This window comes from Neophocaena asiaeorientalis, unplaced genomic scaffold (assembly GCF_003031525.2).
Source record: "Neophocaena asiaeorientalis asiaeorientalis breed wild unplaced genomic scaffold, Neophocaena_asiaeorientalis_V1.1 scaffold165, whole genome shotgun sequence".
NCBI classification, from domain to species: Eukaryota; Metazoa; Chordata; class Mammalia; order Artiodactyla; family Phocoenidae; genus Neophocaena; species Neophocaena asiaeorientalis.
Window position 1 is genome coordinate 2626864 of NW_020173918.1, and position 13742 is coordinate 2640605.

Sequence of the window (13742 nt, forward strand, 5' to 3'; positions counted from 1 at the left end):
ACAAGAGTATTATCTGAGCCAGCAGCCCAAGGTGACAATATCTCAGGCATTCCAGAAACAAGCCAGTATTATTTTTTGAACATGAAATAAAGAGGAAAATATATGTATGCCAGAACATATTTTCATAATCAGCTGGATTCCAGAGTTCAGAGTCCTAGGACTTTTTCTAAAAGATAAATGTTTACATCAGCAGAATACACTTTTATTATATATATGGTCTAAACTACCAACAAGAGAGGTCCCACTAACTTAACTACCAAGCGTTTTGAGTCAGAGCCTTCAAAGCTGAAAATCTTTACCTCCATGATTGACTCAAACTTACTGTTTGAGCTTTTCAATTTGACACCTTTTGGGGACAGAGTTTATCTTATTTGCCTCTGTGTGTTCCCAGCACTTAGCATGGTGCCTGGAATAGTCAGTGCTCATTGCATGTTTGTGAATATTAAAGGTTACTGTTGTGTATAGTTACCTAGTTCAAGTTCACACTGATTGCCGCATGACAGGTCAATAAATTGAGAGACAAGTTTTGGGGGCACGGAATAGTGACTTTATTCGGAAAGCCAGGCGTCAGATAACTTAGTGATCTAGCGTCCCGGAGTACCATCTTATCAGGGGCTGGACGCTAGTTTCTTTTATAGAACAGAGAGAGGGAGGAGATGAGGAAGTGAAGTAAAAAGGCCTTAAGTCTTACAAAAGACCTCCTGGTTTTGGCCATCCTCGGGGAGGGGGATGCGTTAATTTCTGCTTTTCTGCAGCCATTCACAGGTGGGCAGGGTCAGGGTGTTTCCCTGTGGGCTGAACAAAGGCACTTTAATTTAACATTCAGGCAGAGGGGCAGGGTTCCCGGAGGCAGGCCATTATGTATGCCTACAGCTATAGACCGAACAAAAGCAATGGAAAGCACAGGTCAAAGTAAAAGAAATAGATCCAACATTGCAGTCAGATTTTGCTCTTCCCTGTTGCAGTACTGGGGCAAGGGCGGCGGACCGAGAAGATAGCAGACAAACGTCCTCAAGAACCATCTTGCCTGGCTTTGGATGCTAGTTCCTTTTATGGAAAAAAGAGGGGGAGGTGAGGAGATAAAGTAAAAAAGGCGATAAGTTGTTGCAAATATTTCCTGGTTCTGGCTAGACTCGGGAGGGGATATGTTAATTTCTTCTTTCCTGCAGCCATTCACAGGGAGGCTAGGTCAGGATGTTTCCCTGGGAGCTAAGCAAAGGTATTTTTAGCTTAACCCCTCAGGCATGGGAGGCAGGGTTCCTTGAGACGGGCCATTATGTATACTTTAAGCCTTAGGCAACGTCCCTCTAGTGATTAATTTATAGCAAAACTAATAGAATGCAAAGGTTAAAGAAAAAGAAACATATCCAGTATAGAGTCATATTTGTTCTTCTCTATTGTGGTGGGATTCGAAATTCATCTCCCACCTGCCTCTAAGAATACTGAGGAAGGCGAAAAAGAAAGGAACACCAAAACTTTCCTGCTTCTTATATTTTCAGTTATATTTTATTGTGTAAATATATGGAAAAGAAGGCTAGATATATATGGAAGAACCAGACGTGATTCTTGACCTATGAGAATTCAAGTTATTTACATACACACACACACTCCTCAGAATCCCTCAAATCTGCTTGTTCTTTTCTCAAGGCTCCTTAAAGCCCTGTCTAGCTTTCTCTGTCTGAATCTTCTATAATGTGGAGTGGGAGAAAAGGAAGGAATGGATCCTTTTTGTAAAAGCGTATTTTTACAAAATGGATAGTACTAAATACATTTATAAAATAGGATAACTTATTCAGTCAATTGGGGTTGGAGAGGAGATAAAATTTTATATTTAATTTATTCAGACTAGCCCCCTCAAAACAGATGTTTCATGAAGACTTGAGCTAAATGGCTAAATTAAGTGATTAGCAACTTGCTTTTAATTCCAATTCAGAAAAAAAAAATCTTGAGCCATAGAGGAGTGAACACTGGTCTCAATGTTCCACTTTCACAAGGGGCATCGTTTGTCCTATGTGTATGGCTCCACTGTATGACAATGTAATGATTTTTAGTGGAACGTGAAGAACAAAGATTTCTGATATCTGTTGCCACCTCATGTGGATTTCACTTACATGAGAGTAATAGCCATTCTGAGCTTCAGACTGTCACAGAAAATTAGACTAGACTCACACTTTGTAAAATTAGTGTTTGAATGACATTACTTTCTACCTTGTTAAGATAATTTAAAAAATATTTTAGCTTCCCATCGACAGGTTTTTTCTGAGTTTAGAATTAGTGTGTTCGTCCGGTTTATCTACAGGGAGTTAATGTCAATTAAGAACGTCTTAGTATGGTTTTGAAGAGTTTAACCCTGTGCTTGTTTTCTTCCTCCTCCTCCTTCTGTTAATTATCTGTTAAAATTGCAGATTAAAGTACTTCAAATTCTAAGATTGGTTATTTAAATTCATTTATCATAGTAAAAGACACTCATTGCTAAATTTTTGTCAGTTCCTCATACCTCATTATTTTATTTTCTTCTTGCAAACCAGTGGGTGCTAGCGTTTTCTCCTTGGTCCAGGGCAGCGGTCCTGTGAAGGAATGCTGGGTTACAAAAAAAACGTGGAGGCCACTAGAGCAGACCTAATCAACCGCACTGGTGAGTAAAACAATAAGCACCAATGGCTCTCCAACCTCGAGCAGAGATGGCATGCTCTGCGGGGAAAACAGTTACTGTGATTCCTTCGATAGCTCAGTTGGTAGAGCGGAGGACTGTAGTTGAATGTATTCCTAACCAGGCATCCTTAGGTCGCTGGTTCGAATCCGGCTCGAAGGAGTTCACGTTTTGCGTCTGCTTTTTTCACCCTCACCCTTAAAAAGGTTTATCTCAGCTATATATATCCTTGCTGTGCATCTTTTTAAGAGTAATCTCAGTGTGCAACGAATCTAATTTGTTTAATTATTATTCTCCGTAATAATTACTAATACGCGATCAAACTTCAGGCTCATAGTTCATAAAGGGCCCGTGCCGCAAAAAAGTCCCGAGCCCCAACCAGGCGGATCAGAGGTGGGCCCCCTAAGCAAAGGATCCAGTGACAAGTCTCCGCCACCCTACCCGGCATCCCAAGACTAGGGGAGGGGCGGCCTGCTAGGAACATAGCTGACCAAAGGTTAGTAACTGGTTGGGCACGGGCGCCCTCTCGTGGTATTAGAGTCCTGAGTCTCTCCGAAGGTTTTGTTTGTTTGTTTTTTTCCCAGGTGGACGCTCAACTACTGGCAGTCGCCCACAGACCCTGGGGCACTACTCCCACTTCTCCGTTTAATTATGTAAAAGTGATTCTCAACCCTGGCGCAGAAAAGTGGGTGGATGTCAGTATCACCTGGGACTATTTTACAAAGCGCCTTTAGTTGCTGCACTTTGAAGGTGGGACCCAGGCATTGGTAGTTTTAAAAGCTCCCAGGTGATTTTAATGTGTTGCAAGGTTTGAGAACCACTGCAGAAGAGAAAAATTTTAGAATTAAACATAATAGACAAGGGGAAAATTGATAGAATTTTCTACCCACTTTGGTCTAAACTGGTAGCTCCCTTGCTCTTTGAAAGCGACTCGAGGGCAAAAGAGTAAACAAGAAAAATTGTCCAATTTTCAAAGATAACATGGGCCTTGGTTGCAAATTTTATTAGATAGTCCTGGACTGAGCGTCTCATCAACGCACCATAGATTCCAACCCAAACAAGTTCTCCACCGCAATTTCCCTCCCATAATTGGGCCATATTCTGCAATATTCCAGTATCAATTGGCAGTAGTGGCCCCACCACCCCCGTAGAAACAGCCAGATGACTCCAAAAGAGGACGAATGAATGTAAAAAAACCAAACCTCAAACATACCTACATATTTTTGGCTCTTCAAAATTTCATTAAGAAATAGAAATTATTTGTTCCAGTTGTAAGAACTTGAGGTGGCCCTCAATAGGTCATACATGTGGGAAATAGATTCTGAGAATAAAAATGTAATATTAATGCATAAATAATTTAAGTGTAGACTTGTAAATCCACCTGGCAGAGACCAATATTCAAATCTTCGAAAGGCGAGAGAAATCTCAAAGAATCCAACCTTCCCTATCCTGTCACTGGAGAGAACGGAGAGGCCATCAATTAGGAATTGGGCCCTTACGTGGTAACGTTGTAGCGAGGTGTTTATTTACAGAAGCATGGAAATAAAGGCCAAAGAGTAGGCGGAACATAAAGCTGGAGAATGCGGGTATCGATCCCGCTACCTCTCGCATGCTAAGCGAGCGCTCTACCACTTGAGCTAATTCCCCTCCCTATTACGCTCTCCTGCCTCCCATACTTTAATATCCGAATGTAATTCAGAACGCGTGGCTACCTCGGTATCTAGTTGGCGTTAGACAATAGGACAAAGTACGGGTTATCAAACAGCCCCTGGGGCGCCACCTATAATCTGTTCTACGGTACTGGATCCTGTTGAGAGAAGACTGCAGGGTGCAGGTGGACCAGGGCGTGGAATCCATAGAAACACCTGTCTTCGAAATTGGGCAAGAGTTTAACACTGGAATCATATCTCCGGGGACCGGAAGGAAATTGTAGGTACATCCAGGAGGGCAAATCAAGTTTCTCAGGCAATGAGACTAGGCTTTTGGCCATCCCAATAGTTCCTGCCAATCCCCGCACTCCTAAATTTTCCACCAATTGATTCTGCTAGTACCAGAAACAGATTCTGCAGAGTTCCTACAAATGTCCCCTAACCTGCTTTCTGTATGGCTTTTTTTATAGATAAAAATCACCGTCGGTGGACACAAGGTCACGAGGGGGTGTGCGTCCCAGTTATTTTCTCCCTTCATTCTGGCTTCGTAGTCCCGATTTCGATCAAGGGTGTACAAGTTATTTTTCTAAGGTAAACACTAATAGAAGTGAATATAATCATGGCTGCATGCTTAGATCTGGATTCCTTGCAAAAAACCGAAAGTAGTAGTTGCCTCTTTTTCTTCTGGGCCTGTGGAGTACTAGGTACCAGGTACTGTGCTTAGGTGCTCGGTACTTCACAGAGCTAGTTCTTCAGAGGAGAACTCTTGAGCATTGCCGGAGACCCATCACTTGCAGGAAAGCCATGTGAAGACCCTTCCCGTCAACTGGTTCTTTGTCTGAAATTCCATCATTAGAAACATTTTTTCTTTTTGGTTTAATGTTATTTTCTAGTCTCAATGAAATTGGGAAAAAGTGATGAAATGGAGATGAAACATTTTACTTAAGAAAGTGACTCTATGTCCCTATGCTGTGCAGGCACGCTGCACAGGCCTTTCCAGGACCCTTTTAATGCCCTTAATGCTTGCTCTTCTCTTTTCTTTTTCATTGCGGTCAGGGCTGACAAAAAAAGTGAATAACTTTCTGTGGGAAGAAATCCTCCACCTTCCTGCACCCCCTCCATTTGAGACAAAAGAGTTCAAAACTCAGATGTTCTAAGTGGGTGTGTAGAAACCCACCATTCATCTCAAAACTTGGCTCAAGGTCAGCCTTGCCTTGATTCGCTCCACCGTCTGGGTATTCTCTCCTCACTTCTCCTTGGACAGAATTTACCCAGTTACAGAAGTCAATTTGGCCTCCACTCATTTTTTTTCTACATTTATTTTCCATGATTCTATTAGGGGTGCAAGTGTGGAACTGGAGTGAAAGAAAGTGGACTAATTCCATAGCTCAGATCCATGGATTAAGCTTTGGGATGACTGACTGTGAACTGGGAGCAACTGGGGGCTTTCAACCATGAGCTGGGAGTTCTAGTTTCCAATACATTGGATTAGGTATTAAAATTTCAACAGCTTAGCTTGCACAGAGGTAAAATGAAGATCAAAAATAATATCTTAAAATTCACATGGAAGTTTTCCCAGTTGTTAAACTACTGACTCAACTTTAAGCTCACTGTTCTGGACTGCACTGTGTTCTTCCAAAATCCAAATGTGACTGTATTCAAAATTGGAAAGTAATTAAGGTTAATGCAGTCCTTAGGGTGGGGTCCTGATCCCATAGGATTACTATTCTCATAATGGGAAACACCAGAGAGTTCTCTCAAGTCAGGAAGAGAGCTCTCACTGGGAATTAAAAGGCTGTCATCTTGATCTTGGACATCCCAGCCTCCAGAACTGTGAGAAACTAAATTTCTGTTATTTAAGCCACCTAGTCTGTGGTATTTTGTCACATCAGCCAGGGCAGACTAAGACACTCATCCTTCTTTAATCTGCCTTGTGATAAAGGAGGTAAACCACACTGCTGACTTACTACATGGCTCCATATTAGGCTTTGCCAAAAAGGAAGCTAGAGGGAGAATGCAAGGTTGGAGGAGGAAGAGGAAAGGTGGACTTGTCTTTTCTGTTTCCTTTCGGAGAGCTTCCTCTTCCTCTAAGTATCATCCCAGGAAGACTTCTGCATCCCAAGAGACGACAATTCTGTAGCAGCAACTGAATCCAGCACCATGCTGAAATTTTACACTTGTTGGCATCTCTGCTATTTTCCACCTTGTATTCAAGGCACAGATAGGAGGACACTTGACAATGAAAGAGAAACTCCACGTCCTACAGTCTCTCTTCTCCCGCTGCTAATTCTCTATTAGGTCAGGAACACTGAAAGTTGCTAAATGATATTTTCTTGGTTTGTCATGGAAAGGGATTTAATTACTGAGTTCAATATGGACTACGTCCTCTCAGTACCCCTAATAGAATGCATTGGCAATTGCCATTTGAAAAAAAATTTTTGGAATTCTTTTTAATATTATCATTTTGTAGAAATAATAGTTTTGTATAAATTTGTAGAAATAAGCACAGATATTTTATAGAGAAATACACTTAATCTTTTCCTTAAGCATATTTCCAAAGAAAGCCTTTTCTCTCCAGATAATTTAGTGTATTCTCCATTTGTGTCTATTTCTGCTTTAGGCACAAGTGTAAGGCAATCTCTGTTGAACCTCGATGTTTGATGATTTTCTTTGAAAAAAGAATATATTTAAATTTTTTAGGGGTTTTTGTTTCATTTTAATTGCTCCACAATAATTATGCAATATAATATGAACCACCCAAATTATTTGTCCAAGTAAGAAAACTCACACACACACTCCACACGAGCTATGAATACACACGATTTCCCATTAGATTTTCAGAAAGGAGAATCACAATGATACCAAAATGCACTGGATATTGCTCTGCTCACAACTTTGGGATCCTCTTCAACCCAAATGTCTGTGTTTACGTAATTATATCATTTATCGAGCCAACCTAGACACTTTTGAGAGAAAAAGGAGAAAGTAATTAGAGGGGACAGCAGGAAATAGGGCGTAATCCAGGGAATTCACCCTAGGTATATAATACTTAGGGAGGAGGGCATGCGATACCGGTAGGGTTTTTGTTTTGAGATATACACAGAACAATATCCTAACGTCTTAAATGTACAACTCAATGGATTTTGCATGTTTATTAAACCCAGGAAACCAACTACTCAGATCATGACATAGAACCCGTTCAGTGCCTTAAAAGACTGCTTAAATTTGATTATACTTTCAAAAGTGAATATGAATATTATCAAAGCGGAAACCATCTAGATAGACATTAGGATTGGGATTCTAAAATAATAGCCATAAGTGGTCCTTCGATAGCTCAGCTGGTAGAGCGGAGGACTGTAGAGACAACACTTAGATATCCTCAGGTCGCTGGTTCGAATCCGGCTCGAAGGATAAGAATTTTGAAAATTGTAGGCCGAAACAAATCAAACATACACATAAAGTGAGTGAACTCCTTCCGGTCCAAAAGAATAAACTGGACAGTAACTCCGCTTCAAGATAATAGCTCCCTCTTCAACCCATTTAGGAAAACCCTTTCATTTATGGCTCACTTCTGATTGAGAGAGGAGGCGCTAAGCTGATGAGACAGCAGGAGTGTCAAGGGTGATGGTCCTATCTGTCATGTATCGAAGAGCGCAAGATAATGAATTAAAGCATAACTCTTTATTGGTCAAGGGCATTAATTTTTTAGTATACTCCTATAATCACTACCCATATCAGTTTTAGAATATTTCTAGCACCCTTCATGTTTGCTTCTACTTTTGAAATAAACTTATAGTCAAAACAAAACTACAAGATTGAGGTAAAGATTATTTAAAGTATTATAAGACCTTTCCCTCAAAGGCCCTTCGATAGCTCAGTTGGTAGAGCGGAGGACTGTAGGTGTTTGATCGTTGGCTATCCTTAGGTCGCTGGTTCGAATCCGGCTCGAAGGAGTCCCTTTTTGAAAGGTTGTCATTGACACTGCAGGCCTGAACACGATAGAAAAATTGAACAGTGATACAGTCATTTGTGCTCAGATCTTGCAGGAATGAGTGTATAAACACACAAGCGATCCTCAGGTACGCCCAAGAGCCTGTCAACAAAGGTTGCTTCAGCGAGACAGAAGGTGAGTCAGAGTGTCCTCTTGTGGTGACCATTTCTTCGGTACCTTTAATTCAAAATAACGAGTACACCATTGAGGCATATTTTTGGGTGGCCTACCCTGGACCCCAACACTGTGAAAACAAGTCCTGGAGAGAATAAAGCTCGCGGTACAGGCAGTCGCCTAAAGCAGGGCCACGTATACATTTGACAATAGGTATTTGTAACATAAGTATAAATACGAATCCATGCATCAACACAAATGTAAAACAGGCGCCAAATAAGTTTTTAAAAGAAATAATTGTCAAACATTAAAATTTTTTAGACATTTTATTCACAAAATCAAATTTTAAATTAATATTTTAAACTAAAATTTTTTTAACTAAATGAAAAGGTTACAGATGAAATTTTCAAAAATTAAATCTCAACTAAATTTCCAACACTTATGTTTGCAAAGTTAAATTACATTTTCAAAACTTAGATTTAAAATATTCAAATCTCTAAGTTAAATTTTGAAAAATAATTAAAATTTCAAACTTAATTTAAAAATTGAAATTTAAGTAACCTTTAAAAGTTGAGCCATCCCCCAACCTTGAGTCTCACCCGAGTCCCTTGGGTAAAATGCTATTTTGACCTGTAGAATACAAAGAAACCTCCCCTCACTCCCAAGATAGTTCTCCAAAATTTCCGGAAGAGCCTGCTTCATCCCGTCCTTTTGCATCTCACCGAGGAGTGCCATAGGGTAAGTTACACTTGGAGCTCTACCTCTCCGGTTCTGCCTCATCAGCTCAAGTTCTCTGACGCTTTGAATCTCCCGGCGGACCCGGGACCCGCTTCCGCTCTCTCCTCTAGGCCTAGACTTGCGGGCACCGCCCAATCGTGTCCTTTCCTTTGTCGTCACCCGGACCGACCCCGCCCCCTCGACACAGGCAGTCGCACAAGGTGTGCGTCAGAGGCGCGGCGCTTTACGGCTGCCCTGCTTTACCTACCCGCAAGCATGGAGGCAGAGGAATCCGAGAAGGGAGGCGCTGAGCTGGAACCTCTGGAAGGGAGTGATCAGAAATCAGAGGCAGAGGAGGAACAGGAGGAATCCGAAGGGGCGGCTGGCGGCAGCAAGAAACGGGTAGTGCCAGGTATTGTCTACCTGGGCCACATACCGCCCCGCTTTAGGCCTTTGCACGTACGGAACCTTCTCAGCGCCTACGGCGAGGTCGGGCGCGTTTTTTTCCAGCCGGAAGGTAAGTGCTCAGGCCTTGGCGGTGAGGGTAGGAGGGTGATGCTCGCTGGCAGTGAGCACGCAATGCAGGTCCTGTTGCCTCAGCTTGCCCTGGTCCGAGGCGCTGACGGAGCCGGGGACCCGCGTCCGGCTTCTTTGGTAAATCGGTAGCGCGCATGTCTTTTAGGAGGCGGCGATGGGATGTGGATAGCGCAGTATATACCTCGCTGAGCCTTAGTTCTCGGATAGCTAATTTTTGGATTTTAACTTCGGCTCCGCCCGCCCATCTTTCCTGAGCCGAATTTACCAGTTTGTTAAATGGGTACAGCCTGAATTTAAATCTCAGTGGTTTTCCCACAAAACTGAACGTATCTCTTTGTCATCGCGGCCCAGGTCAAGAGAAGGTTTATGATCGGCCGTCCCCAGCTCGCATACAGACAGACACTAATTGGAATTGGGGTTGGGGGCCTGTGCGGGTTTTAAAGAGAGCGTTTAGGGCAGACCTGATAAAGGAGTTAACATTTGAGGAAAGGATTGAGTTAGACAAGGGGAAAAGGGTGGACTTCGCAGTTATCCGCTTCCGGGCAAAGACGTTGAGGTGGGACTCTGGCCTGAGGGAAGGTTTGGAGAATTCGGCGAATGGGAGGTGCAGTTGAGCGGGTGCTGTATTGGCCTCGTTGACCACTGTTCTTTGCTTCGCAGACGGGTTCGTGAGGCGCAAGAAGAAGGCAGCGGCAGCCTCCGCTGCGGGAGGAAAAAAGCGGTCCAAGTACAGCAAGGACTACACCGAGGGCTGGGTGGAGTTCCGGGACAAGCGAGTAGCCAAGCGTGTGGCGGCCAGTCTTCACAACACGCCCATGGGCTCCCGCAGGCGCAGCCCCTTCCGTTATGACCTGTGGAACCTCAGGGTGAGGGGATCGGCTTGTCTGCCGCACCGCTCAGCCTTCCGTCTTCCCAGCCCCAGCCGGCGCACCCCTGTCACCTCTTGTTGGCCCCGCCCCCCCATCTCCTCTCCATCCCAGATCTGCCCTCCTCAGATCTTTTCTTGTTTTCCCTTCCGCAGTACCTGCACCGTTTTACCTGGTCCCACCTCAGCGAGCATCTTGCTTTTGAGCGCCAGGTACGCAGGCAGCGCCTGAGGGCTGAGGTTGCCCAGGCAAAGCGTGAGACTGACTTCTATCTTCGAAGCGTGGAGCGCGGACAGCGTTTCCTTGCCGCTGATGGGGACTCTACCCGCCCGAACGTCTCCTGGGCCTTTGCCCAGCGTCCTACTGAACAGGAGCTGAGGGCCCGGAAGGCAGCTCGGCCAGGAGGACGTGAACGGGCTCGCCTGGCCAACGCTCAGGATCAGGCCCGCTCCAACAGAGGGCTTCTTGCCAAGATCTTTGGATCCCCCACCCCCTCAGAGAGCATGGAGGACTCCTCACTGGTCAGGAACTCTTGAGGGGCAGGGAGGCCCCTTCCACCTCCTAGCCCAGCCCAGCATCCTATCTACCTGATAATGACTACCCAGGCAGACATTTTATTGTTTCTCAAACCAGGAGTGAGTGCTCAGACATAAAAGTTTTGAAGGCCTCTCCTTCCCCCTCCAATTCCTGTACATGCCTCGCTGAGGCACTTAGTTCTTACTAGCATGATTATGACTACTGCACATGTCTGTTTTGCCTTGTTTGATTCTTGGCGACCTGCCTCCTGCCCACTGGGGCCCTCTAAAAATCCTGCTTTCTGGCCCCAGGAAGAGCCTTTATTTTGAACTAGACTGATAATGGCTAGTCCAGACAGCTGTTTACCCACCACATTACTGGGCATCAGCAACATCCTTTTTATTTAGAAAAGATTAATAAGGACAGGGCTTAATGGGTTAGGGTGGCTTGGGAGCCACCTTCCAAATGTATTTATAGAAAAGAAAAAATATATATATATATTTTATATGCCTTTGTAGTTTATGGGGGGTGGGGATGGTCATTGGATAAGTTCCAACTTCTGTCTGTGTCCCATTCACTCACCTTCATTCCATCTCCTGGTCTCAGACCCTCCCACTCCCCCCGAATTCAACCTGGACCCTTTTCTATGTATCTAATCAATTTCTTAGGCCATGTTATTAATAGTTATCTAATGCAGCAGTTACTAAGTCGCTGTATGAGGACATAGAGTGACAGTGGTTCACATGGCCCTTGGTGTAAGTCTTATAGACCAGGGGTCCCCAACCCTCGGGCCTCGGACCGGTATTGGCAGCACAGCAGGAGGTGAGCGGTGGGCAAGAGAGCAAAGCTTCATCTGGCGCTCCCCATCACGCGCATTGCCGCCTGAACCATTCCTGCACCCCACCCGGCCCCTGTCCATGGGAAAATTGTCTTTCACGGAACCGGTCCCTGATGCCAAAAGGGTTGGGGACCGCTGTTACAGACCACTTAAAAAAAGATAAATGTTTAAGAAATAAATGCACAGAAGTACTACAGGCATCATGGTAGATGTGTCTAAGGGGTAGAGTGGGGCCATGGGAAGACACGGGTGACTCCATCTGCATGTGTAGTCGGGGAGGTCTCCTGACTTCAAGAATGAGGAATATGTGGACTCTTATTGTCTATCTGGGCAGGGCCCAGACTCTTCTCTCAATTGTCCTGTTACTCCCGGCTGGAGTATCCGTCCACAAGGAACGAACTCAAACCGTTTGCCCTGGGGGCCCATCTGTCTCCTGCCTCAGGGTGACTAGACTCAAAATACCAAAAGAGAAAAATCTCTTTTTCTCAAGAAATTGGCCACAAGAGAAAGGGTTAACCTGTATTTGAAACAGTTTCCATGATAAGTATTTTCTTTATCTAGAAGTACAATAAGTTATAAATGTTAAATATCTGGGACAGTTACTTATTCACTGTCCACTCTATGTGTGGTACCCTGGTAAACCAACATACACGATACGGTCAGGACTGGAAAAGGATGAGCAGAGACTTTGCAGTCAGGTGGCATTAATCACACTCAAGCTCTACCACTACCAACGTGCATGTCCTCTGACAAGTTATTTCTACGTGCTTCATTTTATTTCCTTTACATAGTAGAAATAACTTTTTAAGTTGTGATTATTAAACAAGATATCAATGCAAACCACAGCATCAGGACAGGGCATCTGACTTCTCAAGAAACATATAACCTCTTATTAGGATTATATCCATAAATTTATCATATGTCAGTATGTAGTGAATTCTGTAACAGATGAAGAGAGCATTTTGAATGTCATTGCCTATATAGTAAAGTAAAATAACTAATATTCTGTTGTTTCCAAGAGATACTAACTTTTGCATTTATGTAATCTTATCTGTGCACCAAACTTAGAGACTAAACAGGACTACTACTTATACAATTACATAGATGATGAACTTCCAGTTCAGAATAATTGGTAAATAACTGCACGTAATTTATACATCATGAAGAGATGATTTAATTGTGGATGAGGAAGTAAAAAAATCAAAATTATTATTTCAGTCTGAAAGGGCAGTTCTTGAGATTTCCCTACCCAGAGGAGGATTTAACTGAAGCTTAAGTCCATTAGAAGGACCCAGCAGTTTTTTATTCACCATTGTATATTCTTTTTTTCTTAAAGAGGGCCCCTCAATGTTTTAGAAGTTTCAAGCCCAGCCAGAACTGGCCTATCCTTGCTCTCATCCCTTTACTGGTAGAAGGCCTATGCGATTCTACCATCCAGAGACTGTCTGCATCTCCTGCCTTAATGTTGGGCTGTGGCAAGTGACCCATCATTGCACTGTGGGTATCGTTTGCAAACAGTATCTTTCCTGTTTTCTCCTACTCTCGTCCTCCCTGCTCTGGAGATTCATGTCCACTCTAGACTGCCCTTCCTCCAAATTTTGTGGTGAAATTAGCATCTGTGTGTGTGGTTTGTGGGAGGAGACTGTGAGGGCTATAATGTGCTTTGATCTAGTCTACTTGGATACTAGTACTAATTAAGAACACTGATCAAATCCATATTTAGCCTTTTGCTTTTTCTGGAATACACTAGGTTTTAGATCCAGAGCCTTCATGATAATAACGTGATGGTATATTTACTTTTAACCTAATAACACTTCAATTTTACTGTAGTATTTTATGCTGAATAAAATTCAAATAAAATCAA

The 13742-nt window shown here is 43.4% G+C and overlaps 1 protein-coding gene and 4 non-coding genes across 5 annotated transcripts; 4 read left to right on the forward strand and 1 right to left on the reverse strand.

Moving 5' to 3' along the window:
- The first annotated feature begins 2717 nt into the window (after window positions 1-2717).
- TRNAY-GUA (transfer RNA tyrosine (anticodon GUA)) lies at window positions 2718-2812 on the forward strand. The gene is made up of 2 exons: window positions 2718-2754; window positions 2777-2812. It is a non-coding gene; the product is annotated as a tRNA-Tyr (tRNA).
- Window positions 2813-4224: 1412 nt separating this feature from the next.
- Window positions 4225-4297, reverse strand: TRNAA-AGC (transfer RNA alanine (anticodon AGC)). The gene has a single exon. It is a non-coding gene; the product is annotated as a tRNA-Ala (tRNA).
- Window positions 4298-7622: 3325 nt separating this feature from the next.
- TRNAY-GUA (transfer RNA tyrosine (anticodon GUA)) lies at window positions 7623-7710 on the forward strand. Its single transcript is given in 2 exon segments — window positions 7623-7659; window positions 7675-7710. It is a non-coding gene; the product is annotated as a tRNA-Tyr (tRNA).
- Window positions 7711-8162: 452 nt separating this feature from the next.
- Window positions 8163-8252, forward strand: TRNAY-GUA (transfer RNA tyrosine (anticodon GUA)). Its single transcript is given in 2 exon segments — window positions 8163-8199; window positions 8217-8252. It is a non-coding gene; the product is annotated as a tRNA-Tyr (tRNA).
- Window positions 8253-9365: 1113 nt separating this feature from the next.
- Window positions 9366-13742, forward strand: ABT1 (activator of basal transcription 1). The gene is made up of 3 exons (XM_024751917.1): window positions 9366-9638; window positions 10319-10524; window positions 10680-13742. Exons 1-3 carry the CDS (start codon window positions 9398-9400, stop codon window positions 11058-11060), a joined length of 828 nt encoding a protein of 275 aa, XP_024607685.1. The 5' UTR covers window positions 9366-9397; the 3' UTR covers window positions 11061-13742.